This window comes from Peromyscus maniculatus, chromosome 4 (assembly GCF_049852395.1).
Source record: "Peromyscus maniculatus bairdii isolate BWxNUB_F1_BW_parent chromosome 4, HU_Pman_BW_mat_3.1, whole genome shotgun sequence".
Taxonomy (NCBI): domain Eukaryota; kingdom Metazoa; phylum Chordata; class Mammalia; order Rodentia; family Cricetidae; genus Peromyscus; species Peromyscus maniculatus.
In genome coordinates, this window is record NC_134855.1 from 38,494,511 (window position 1) to 38,506,746 (window position 12,236).

The 12,236-nt window shown below is 41.8% G+C and overlaps 1 protein-coding gene across 7 annotated transcripts in view; it reads right to left on the bottom strand.

The window, feature by feature from the left end:
- The window catches only part of Itgb6 (integrin subunit beta 6), a 131,484-nt gene that overhangs the window by 54,917 nt on the left and 64,331 nt on the right, over positions 1-12,236 (bottom strand). For 6 of the 7 annotated variants that reach the window (XM_006984630.4, XM_076569543.1, XM_076569548.1 and 3 more), the window contains 3 exons: positions 10,333-10,498; positions 8,874-9,035; positions 5,825-5,920 (listed from right to left, as the gene is read on the bottom strand). In XM_006984630.4, the coding sequence (XP_006984692.1) occupies positions 5,825-5,920; positions 8,874-9,035; positions 10,333-10,498 (424 nt within the window). The remainder of the gene's footprint in view (positions 1-5,824; positions 5,921-8,873; positions 9,036-10,332; positions 10,499-12,236) is intronic. The other variant, XM_076569547.1, reaches the window with a different exon arrangement.

A 12,236-nucleotide genomic window follows, 5' to 3' on the forward strand; every position in this document is an offset into this window, starting at 1 on the left:
TACTGAGTTCAGTTCTTCAATCAAGTAAAGAGAAAATGGTCGAAATTAAATGTATATGATGAAACATGCTGGCAAGCCATTAATACAGAATCAGTTATGGATGTCCCTATTATATTAGTAGGTATGAAAACAAGTGTAGAAATGATGAACAGCGAGTTCAAGATCCTGGTGACCTCACAGAAAGGAAGAGGGAGGACAGAGATGGGGGGTTGGTCAGCGTGCAATTGCATACAAGATGCTTTCCTGCTGTAACATGAGCTAATATGGTGGCATTATTATATGGAGGAAACTTATCAGTGGATATGCACTGTCCACTGTATACCCTGTATGCTTAAATTGTGTCAACTTAATAAAGCTATAGCCTTTGTAGACCCCCCTCCCTATTTTGTCTCTTTATTGGAACCAGAGGTTATGAGTGTGTTAGATGGGGTTTAGATGGCAGCCAATGACATCGTGCTGGTTATGTAGCCTCTGTCCACCACAAGGAAGAATCAGAGAGCTCATTTCATCCTTACACGTACTTCACTCACCTAAATTAACAGCACCAATGATAATCAAACACTGGCCTTGAGGGACTGTCATTTCAAGAGTTCCTCTGCTGGCTTCTCTGTCAGACTCTGCTCTACCCTCAGGCTCTGTGCCTTCACAGGAGTGTTTAAAGCTGACATTGAAAGGGCCCTCTGACTGGTGGCCTAGTGGTGAGGAGTCCCAGCCTGGGTTCAGGGTTCAACTGTGACTTTTCCCAGTGGTTGAGGCTCTAGGCTCTAGTTATCTGGGTCTAAGTTCTGTCACATACAACTTGCTTTGCTAATTTGGGGTCTGTAGCGACACATGGAGAGTAAATGATAAAGTAAGTGTAAAACTCTTAGTCTCTAGGTGGCCGCTTATTGTTTTCTACATTGTCATGATTATTGCGGCATGCCATCTCCAGGCCTCCGTTTTCACCCCCACTAGGGAAAAGGCTAGGTATTGTCTGCATCAAAACCAGTTTTATGATCATCAACTAATCTGCTACCTCTTCTAACAAAGCTGATGAACAGATAAAAACCACTGACTGACAGAAAAAAAAATCTGAACTCATTGGCAAAATTCTGCCTCTCTCCCTCTCTTTCTCTTCCTCCCTCCCTCCCTCCTCTTTACTCTACCCTGGGTCTCTATAATGCTCTCATCTTACTTTTTAGGTTAATAATTGATTTACAAATTTGTTAGTGATGTGTGAGACTTCTTGAGGCAGACACTGGTACCTTATTCTTGTGATCATGAACTCTGGCCTAGTTCCTAGATGCTCAAGAGATATTCAATGAATGAATGTGTGACTATGTAGTCAGTGGTATCATTGCCCGCTGATACACTAGACATTCTAGGTGTTATGCTATTGTTCACACATTTAGACTGTGTAGTGACAAGATCTCTTATCTGAGAAGACCTAGCAGAGGATCTCACGAAGGCTCTATTTAAGACCTTGTCTTTCTTTTCTCTTACGTTAATGTTCTGAAGTACATTCAGATCCTTTAAGAGAAAAGTCTCTGTGTTAGCTAACAGTGACTACTGATGGTTGCGCAGAGTTGAGATTTACTACTTAGCATTATTCAGTAGATGCTCAGTAATCTGAGGACATGAGTCTTATTTCCAAATCCTCCCTCTCTAAGGGATGTTTCAGTTAATGAGGAAAGTGTAGGCAGCTGGCTCTCCTCAGACTTTGTTCCCAGATACCGTCAATTAAGGAGAAATCAAAAATCTTCCCCATTACACTTGAATCGAGAGCAATTTATTAACTCCATGGCGATGTCACATAATCGTGAAATTGCCTTTTATCCCAGACGATTTTATTTGCACTAAAATCCCAAGTTTGGAATATGCAATTATAGCATGAGATTGAGAGGATAGGGAATAACTTCTTAGAGTAGGTCCTAAAATCAGCCGAAGTACAGCTAGAGAACCTTGCTATCTGTGTGGGGATCATCAGAACTCCTGGCCAATTCCAACACTGGTCAACGACTGTTAAAAATTGGAGGTCATTAGGCCTAGTCTTTTTATTTTATAAATGCTGAGGCCAGAGAGATCAAGGGATTTCCATGGAACTGAAATTGTTTTGGTCTTTTCCACCAAGAACATTAGAAAACAAAAGAACAATTGAACCAACTAATGAGGAGCAAGGAGGTCCACTTTTTTATTTTTCTCCCCCTCATTTGCCTTACTTTATCCTCTCTGCTACAGTGAGTAGTCAAAGGCAGAAGGGGAGAAAGGAAACTGGGATTACTGATTCCTGAAACATGGAAACCTATGGACAGCACGTGATTTCCATGAGCCGAGCAAGACACGAGGCTGGTGGCGTGTTACCACTGCTCTTCATACTTGCTGTTTGACTTAATGAGTGCCCGTGGATAATCACTCGGGGGGGGGGGTTCCCTGCCTCGGCCCAGTGGGAAGGAGGCTGTGGGACTTCTCCGGCAGGTCTGTCCCAAGAGAGATGCCATGGCTCTGCTTTCCTCTCTGGCACCATCCGGGTCCAGGATGGAAGGTGACAAAGGGGACAGATTAGGAGGCAGAGCATCCTATCAACAGCCAGGTGCTCTGCGCTTGCTCTGTGTGCTCAGACATCCTCAACCTTCATGTGTATTTGTCACATCAGTCTCCAAGTCCCTACTTAGAACATTTGACCCAATTATAGAAACAAACAAAAAAGAGATGCTTTTATAGTATTTTTATATTCATTTAACAACTTCACTGAGACTTCGCCTAAACAGGAAGAGGTGTAAGGCACATTCCCTTCAAAGATCTAGTAGCTGAGAGATTCTTGTCTATAAGGGAAAGGGTCCTCTGAATGCATAAGAACCTAATCTACCTGTGTGCTCATGCTTTAGACATGCTACTCTGTCCTAGTAACCCCAGGACACCAGTTAGGGTGGCCATAGACAGTGATTGATCAGGAGATGTCTGCTGCAGTTGGACTTAGCATAGCACCATCAGCCTCAACTGATGTAACCACCGTCACTACTAGCTTTCCACGCATGGCATCCTTCCAGCCAGGTGTAGACATTTTGGAAACATATAGATGGTGTAAAGTCTTGCTAATAACATGAGGTGATTAATAACACGATTAGATAGTATAGTAAAAATACTGATTTTATTGCTTTTATCTCAGTATCTCACTAGGAAGGAAGGACACCTCAAATTAGACAGTTGGACTTTAAGAGCCTGATAGTATTGTAACATAAATTAAGAGTAAGCATTTAAAAAAAAGTATAAACTTTCTTTTTCTTTTTAGCTTGGGTAATCAAATCTTGATTTTAAATGGTGTTTAGGACTGGGATGTAATATACTACCTAGTGCTCAGCCCATTATCTATCATTATCTTTTGGACCCTATAATTGGACAGACAAGAAACTATTCATAATAATAAGTTTGTTCCTAATTGTCCGTTTGCTGGAGTCTGGGGTGCACACTGCAGTCATACTGAACTGAAAAGAAACTGCTTACTGAATCCCTTCCATTGTTCGCTCAGAGTCTTACAACAGTGTGCAGCAGCCTCCCCCCCCCACCCCCACACACACACACCTGGGCCGTCCAGAGCATCCTGCCCAGCTGGCTGAAACAACAGTCATTTTTCCTGAATTCCATGAGTGGGCAACATAAATCTTACTTGCTGCAAGACAGAGCTGCCATTGAACCTCGTCCATCCCCTGCAGGCTGTACAGGCCGGGAACTATCCTTATTATATAACTCGGGCAAATAATTCACCTTCTGGAATTTCCATTAGATCTCCCCCTTGGCTACTCAGTTTATCCCACTGCTGGCTTATTTTTCAATGATTCTTGGGTATTTTTGTTCTTTATTTCACAGCTACCCCACATATGGTGTTGCCCGGGCCTCCAGCACACACAAGGGCATGTTCTAAAGAGTTTTAAATAATGGAAAAGCAACACAGGCCACTATGGGTTGATTTTCTGTTGTTATCATCTATAAAACAAGAGATCAGCATTTCCATGCCATGTGAAGTCTTCGGGGAAGTGCATGTGGCTGTCATTATCTTTAGACTAAGCTGCCTCCTGGCCCCCTAATGCAGATGGCATGATGGGTCATCAGAAGGAAAACAGAGCAACGAGACACCGGTCAGAGCAGGCTGCCGACCTAACTGCTGGGTTGCAGCTCCCGGAAAATGTCCCTTTGAATTTAGTGGCGCCCGGATGGCAGAGACCACAGATCATGACAGAACATAAATTCTCCTCATAATGAGATTAGTAGGCAGACAAAATAAATGTCCTGCTGTTACATTAGAGGCAGGCTATAACTGGTGTTTTCCTTGGAAATGATCATTTCTTTTGCAACAGGGGAACCATGTGCAACTAACTTGAATGCAACAGATTCTGTTTCGCCACATAGTTATTTTTCATCCGCCTCTGTCTTCTTAATGGCGGTTTGGGGGAGGCGTCCAAACGAGCGGTGGGTCTTAAAGACTGTTACCAACATGAATTATGTGAGTCTATGTTCATGATCATCAATCGTATTCCCCAGACTCCCTTCTGCAGGCAAGTTCTGTGCAGCTCCCCCTCTGGCTTCTAAACTAGAGCCCCACTGGGGAGGAGGTGCTGTGATCCCTGGGGTCCTCTCACTTTAGCCTTCGGGATCAAAGGCAGGGTAGATTCACAAATGTGCTGAGGGCATTTAAAAACACATCTTTACCGCCACTCTGCTACTTAAAAACCAGTGGAAACCAGGATCCTATACAAGGCAGCCTTAAAAAAATGTCCAGATCAGGTGGACCGAGAAACAGAAGCCTTGAGGGTGGAACTTGATTGCAACGGACTTCCTTAGTCTGCAGCAGAAGGCTCTCTCACCTAGGGTACAATACCCACCTCTCATTAAAAATGCGAGATAACATCTCCTCCTGGATCCTTTCCATAGAATCTGATGCAAGTTCATGGGCTACACCATTCTGAGTAGGGAGTACATTTAATCAAAGCCTTCTGGGAAAAAATTAGAGTATGCCCTCCAAAGTCACCAAGCATGTTAAGAGGCCCTTTCAAAAGGAATGGGAAAATCAGTCTGAATTGAGGAGTATTTGACACTTTTGCATAGAAAGCACGATCTAATGTCTGCATTTTTCTGCAGTCCAGGCTTTTCTGTGAAACTGCCTATTTTCGAGAGGCCACTTGCTGTTATCTCTGTTCACAGCGTTTTGACATCTTGCTTTCCTTGGGTTGTAAAGAGACCACAGCAATCTTAAATTTGCACAGGCACATTACAGTTTCTGTGGTGGTTTGCAAGCATCATGAAAATCCAATAAAAAACTCCCCTTTCTACACAGGTGCCTCCTTCCAAACATCTGAACTGTAAACACAACTACATGCTGGGATGGGGGTTGTTTTTTGGCTCAAATTAATAACTGTCTTTCTTTTAACTTTCGGCTTCTCAAAAGCTTGAGTTGCATCTCTGCTGGAGTCTATGTTCGTAAATATTTAGTCGGTGTCCTCACACTCTTCATAACATCCCTGTTCTCTCTTAATCCCTTGTCAGAGGAAATGCTGTTTTAATGCCAGTAAGGGACCCCACCTACATTCAGTGGTACTCTCTTTGCACCTACCTCTTTCACTTCCAACTCTTTTATTGTTCTACTATGTGTGCCCCCACTTTCTGCTGGCCCCCCATGCTTGTTATCTAAAATGTAAGCAGCAAATGAACGAGCTTTGCCAAGCACTCAGTTTACTTGGTATGTGTTAATCATTATCCACCAGCCCTTCCGAGTGTGAGTCACAGAGTTAACCTTAGAGTTTCATGATGCATAAATCTCCTTGAAGGGATTCCTCCAATCCTGTTTACTTACCTCATACAAGTGGACTTGTTCTTGGGTTACAGCAAAGATCAGTAGCACGTTGTTTTGTACCAGTTTATCAATGAGTTGACCAATCGTTGGATATTCCTAAAATTGATACATAGATTTAAAATACAATCTTAACCACAAAAGGTAAAATTTAAAAAGTTCCTTTCACAGTTAAGAAAGTCAATATTCACAGGCATTTTATCTGTCATTCTAAAGAAACACTCGTTATCGATGTTATTTACTTAGCTCCGGAATTGTTCCAAGTCTTGTAAGTTCAGGTAAGGCCTAAGAATGGAGACTGGCAGTATGCTACACCACACCCTCTCTCTCCTAAGCAGACCCCTTGGAATTTATTTCAAGACTTCTCATGTGTCCTATTATCTCCCCCAAGTGGCACTCAGTAGCAGGTAGGACTGTTAGATGGGGGCGGGGCGGGTAGACTGTGATGTATGATGCAGACTGGGAGGTGGCTCCTGTAACTCTTACTGGAATTGGACGAGGCGACATGAAGGTTGAGGGAGGGAGGGAGCGCTGATGTGTAACACACTATAACTTCTGACTGTCTGACTTGAGGCAGGCCCACACCAGTCCTCGAGGTTGGCTTTATCGCCTTTGCAGTGTCAGAAATTGGTGGTGTGGGATCCTACACTCTTTTTTACAGTACATATGAAAACAGTTTGTACTTCTGGTGTGGAAAGATTTATTCTCAAGTGATGTGAATAATTTTAAAAACAAAAGAAGTTATTCATGAGCAAATTTACAGATAAATTTACTTTCCAAGTCTGGAAAACATGAAACCCATTTGCTTCCCCTGTGATTCCAAAAGTGGATGACGTACAGGGATGATGTGTAGAAAAAGGGGTAACCTGTGGCGGATTAAACTAGGAAAATGGGACAACTGCCGTTTGTAACGAAGCCTTCTGTTGCCTGAGTGGTGCCTTCTTATATTCTCAGGACTCCCAGAGCATTTCTGTCTGAGGCCATCATTAGGAACAAGGTTCAAATTGAGCAAACGGTGTTCCTTTCTCTAAATTACTCAGAGGAACTTCCCAACTGTGACTCAGGCTGTGAATACTTTTTTGATCATGTTTGGATTTTTTAATATATATTTTTCATTTCTTTTATGTATTTTTATTTATATCTGTATGAAGGTACAAGATCCTCTGAGTTACAAACAGTTGTGAGCTGCCATATGGTTACTGGGAATGGAACCCAGGTCCTCTGGAAGAGCAGCCAGTGCTCTTAACCACTGAGCCACCTCTCCAGCCCCACATTTGGATTTTTATTAGTAGAGATATTGGATAATAGAATTTTTCCTTCGTCTGACACATTTAGTGTCATTTGCTTTTCATTTACCCAAACTTTAAGCACCCTTTACTCTGAAGCCTAAGGCCCTTCCCATTGGGTCCTCCTTGCCTCCAGGGTGCACACCTGTCTTCTGCTTCACGTGGAGCCTGTGTCATACCCTACAGCCCACAGAGGATGCTGTTTTATGCTTTAATGAGATCTGTTACTTTAGTGCTCATAATTCTATAGAAAAGTCAAGGCCAGAAACGGGTCCTATTTGGTGGTCCTGGGAATCTAGATTTGCTTTCAACACTAAAAATAACCCAAAGGACATGGGGATTGAGATGGCCTACGGCTTCCATGCTTATGCAGAAATTTACTCAGAATAATGAGCTGAACATTTATTAAATGAGAATCGTATTAGGTAATGGATGTTGTTGAGTCTATGATCTTTTTGTTTTCAATAATTCTATTATGGGGTATTCGATAAATTAATGACAAAAGGACCCATTTCCTGGAACCTCGTTGACTAAAAGACAGACTTTGTCAATAATCACTTTGATTCTCACATGAAAAGATTGAGATTAGAGACCATGTATATGTGGAGAATAATACCGTTGAAAGACATCTAGGTTGAAGTCCAGAATCAGGTCAAAGAATGGTCTAAATTTGTGAACTAGTACAGTTTGCATAAAATAGCTTTTAATAGATTTTTCCCTCTTTTTCCCCAATTGACCTTGGAATTCCGGGTTTTCCCCTCTCCTTCCTATGTGTTCTTCCCATCATCATCAGTTGAAGGGTCCTTTAACTTTTCTGAGCCATGCTTCCCACTGTGTTAAATATGCTAACAGGACTTTCCCAGGTTGATGCTTCTTCCTCCCATCTCCCATATTTGTCAGCACGCACTGTGATGTAGGCACTGAGTTGTTAGGAAACAACGGTAACAAACCAGCCCAAGCGCTAAGGAAAGAACCATGAGAAGGACAGAGCAAGCAAACACATTGCTGTACAGAGATGTGCATGAAGACATCCGTGAATGAAGGTGAAATGAGCAGACTGCTTTGGGACTAGTGGAGGTCAAAGAGGGTTCTCTGGGTCTTAAACATCCACCTAGTTTCTTGAGTATAGGACATCCCATTTACAAGCCTGGTAGTCACATGGTCTGTTCATGGAAACAGCAGTTAGACACAGAGTCCTGCAGAAGATCAGATGAGACCATGCAGGGCAAAGACCTTTGAAATTTTTACCTCGTTTGACAACCATTAAGGTTTTCTTTATATTTTAAATGTTACCAGCATTTTTCAATGATGGAAAATAAGCCAAGTGTTAATAAGCACCAACCAAGCAGTACTTGATTAGCTGTTCCAAACAGAAGAGCACCACGGTTGTGGGATAACGATGCTCAAAAAGCCCTCGGTGGTACTGTTCTGACCTGGACCATTGCGGTTGAGAATAGAAAGCTATCTGTGTTGTTCTTTGTTGGCCTCATGATCTCTCTGAAGCTGGAGAGGTTCTGGGCTCACCTGTGACCTAGCTGATTTAAATTCTCAGCACATGCCCACCGCCTACCTAGTGGAGGTCACCTGAGCACTCTGTGGAACCTGCATTGCAAGTGAGGCAGAAGAGAGCAATTTCTAGCTCCTAAAATAGAAAATATACACCGCTTCCACCAAGTGGGTGGGTGATTCCATATGGTTTCATAGCAGTTGTCGCCACGTGGGTCTACTTGTGGCTCTGAAAGCTAAAGAGTGTGCAGGTTACGTACCAAGACAGTTGACATGGAGTATTCATTCCTGTTGTCCAAGTGACAGAGCCCATCATTGGGAATGACAATGCCTGCCAGCTTGCTGTCCATTCCAAAATGAGAATCGGCATCACTCACAAAAACCAGGAGGTGAAGTGAGTCATTGCGCCAGCCAATCTTTTCCTAGAGCGAGAAGGAAGCCATAGGTTGTATGGAGATGGACAGGCCCAAATTGAGGATTGTGCAGCTTCTAACATTCGGATTCTGAGTGATGTATGGATAGCCTATTCTAGCCTTTTTATCTATAGTAAATTTATAGCTTATTAAAGACATGAAATTCATAGCATTTGCTTTTTCCTGGACAACCTACAATTTTTTTTGCATCACAAAAAATAGTTCCACTATAAGTAGTGTTGAGTTGATCTTGACTTCGTTATTGATTTTTATGGTTCCATTTTCAATTCATGGCGGGGCGGGGGGTGGGGGTGGGGGAGGAAGTGAGAGGAGGTTGTAGGGAAGGTCACAGTCATTCTGATTTCAAGCTAAATGCAATGAAAATTGGTTATACAGTAAGCCCGTTTCATTAGAATGTCACCCAACATTTGGGCATGTATTTCTAACGATGTCACCTGAGAATTATACACCTAACACAAATACAAGAACTACTGATGGATGATGGCCCCAGGGTCCTGCTGGTGGAGATTGCAGTCTGTGTCTGAGCAGCAATCTCCCAGAACTAACATCAGTCTAGGAAGCCTTTGGACAAAACTCCTGCTGGCTGTCCTCACCTCCCTTATCCTTCCCTTCCTCCTGTAACTCCTCACTCTTCTGCCTTCTAGAAGCTTCAGTATTGCCCACAATGGACTAATGTTTAGATAGGGTGACCATCCTCCTTAATATTCCTCCAACAGTCAAGGATGATCTGGTCCTGACAGACAATGTGTGTCCTGACTTCATTAGTTCAAAACAACAGATTTTATCTTGAGCTATGTAATGAAACTCTGCCTCTCAAAGCCAAGGGCTGGGGGTGTAGCTCATTAGTAGAGTTAGTGTAGTGATTGCCTAGCATGAACAAGGCCCCACATCATAAAAAAAGGTTAAATATACAATAGTTATGTAATTATGTGTGCTGTTTACTGACTCGAACATTTTAAATTTGTTTATTAATGTTCTGCCTTTAATTTTTCTACTATAATTAATTAAAAAACAACTAATCTGATCTTTGAACCAAAGTTTCCTTATATTAGAATACTTTGGTTATTCAAATACCAGACATATGAAACATTCTCCCACTTCAACATGACTAGATTAAATATTTAACAGAAGTTTTATATTTTAAGAAAAGGATCAAATGTAGAAATATGGTGATCAAAGGAAAGAGAATTAGCTCAGCTTCCCAAAGCAGCTTGGTTAATAAGAGATGAAATTTATGTTAATAGGACCGAGCACCGACCCCCACACACACACACATACACCATACCTTACACACAGCAGCCTGCATAATTGCATCAAATCCACCTTCTGGTGTGTCAATATTAGCAGAAATCTTCTGTTTTCTCACAATTTCGTTGAATCTCTCGGCATCGTCAGTCAGTGGTAAAATGTGCTTGAATCCGAATGTAGGCAGACAGAAATAGGGAATACTGCTACAAAAGGAATATGAAAAATATTCTCAAATGTGATCCAGTGCAGTTAGTAGACCTGCTATCCTGGGCACGGCTCCTCAGAGGACGATTGTTTTTCTAAAGGGCCTCCTCACTCTGGGACTTGGCAGGAAATCTTAAGTTAAGGTCTTCCCCATGCTGACTGTCGGCTAACATGTATTCAAAGCCTAATGTGCATGGTACACAGGTTCCAACAGGGGCTACAGGGAATCCTGTCACCAGACCCTTATTCCAGGGTGCGTAACCATTTCTTTCTAGTGCCTACAAACCAAAATCTACTGATAAGTTTACCTGATGATAACTACTTTGTGTTGCTTTGTAATCAGAGATCTTGACTTGTTATCAAGCATGAGTCTCCTTTCTCCTCTAGTCTCAACCCTGTCTGCCATGGGCCCAGCATCCACAGCCAAGCTATTGGTTTTTGTCTTGGGGTTTCTATTGGTTAATTTTGATTGCTAGTGGCTAGCTCCACCCTCTGATTCAAAGCAAACTTTACTGTCAGAATGCGATCAAAATATCCCACAATAGTGTCCTGTGCTCTCCTAACATACAAGGTTTGTCTATTATTTCAGCTGTGTGGAGACACCTGGTCTAATTGGCCCAGGAGCAAATGTGAATTTCCAGGCCACTTTGTCTATGTCCTTTCTGATTCATGATGTTTGTTTTTAACTCTCAGAATTGAGTTTATAATTCTCTTCTCTTAGTATTGTGCATCAGGCTTCTTTGAAGTTGAAGTGATGACCATGTATGATATCTACCTGGCAGGGTTGTTATGAGGCTTGGAAGAGATTAAAAATGCTAAGCAATGCAGCACGATGGCCTGTGCAGAGGCTGTGCCAGTTCTGACAGAGATCTCTTCACACACCCAAGAACAGATAATGTATTTGATTACAGATATAATTAGAACCAATCTCTCTATTATAAAAAATAACAAAAACATGTTCACTGAAGAAAATTTGTGTCTATACAAACATATAAGGAAGGGAATAAATATGAATTTCAATGGCTGTGAGCTGTCTCATAGTTGGCTTGATCATCATTTATTGCTGAAATTCATTTAAAAAGTCTGGTGGCATCTTATGCATTTCTTAATTGCGTGAGAATGTCTTATATTAGTAAGAACAGTCTATGGTATTTGAACTATGACATCACAATTCTCAGACTGTGCTTCTGCCACTAAAGTGACATGTGACTACCTCTCTGCTTTCTCTTACTTGGTACAATTACTTTGTGACTCATTAACATTATTGTATGAATTAATGGCTTGCTTCTTTAAATTTTGAAGTAGTGTTCTATTATATGGAAATACCAGTTTGTTTGGCCTTTTGTTTCATGGTTGTTTCCAAAGTGTGTCTATTAAAAATAAAGTTTGGGTACACTATGAAATGCTGCCTACTAGATACGATATGGCCATGGAAATCATGAACACACATATGGCTGCCTGCACCAGACCTGCCCCAAATAATAAGACACGAAAGTGGAAGACAGATGTTGAGAAGAAGAGGCCACAGGACTGGGGGAGAAGTTAAAGAGGGGCCTGGGGGTGGATATGATCACAATGCACTATGTACATGTACAAAATTATCAAAATAAAAAATTAACAATTAAAGCAGCAATGACTTCTCAGTGACTAAATAATAGAGCAATCATTTATGTTCCCATCTGCAAGTTATGCCATTGCTTTCCTTAGAAAACATCTTTGATGGGGGTTTACTGGTTT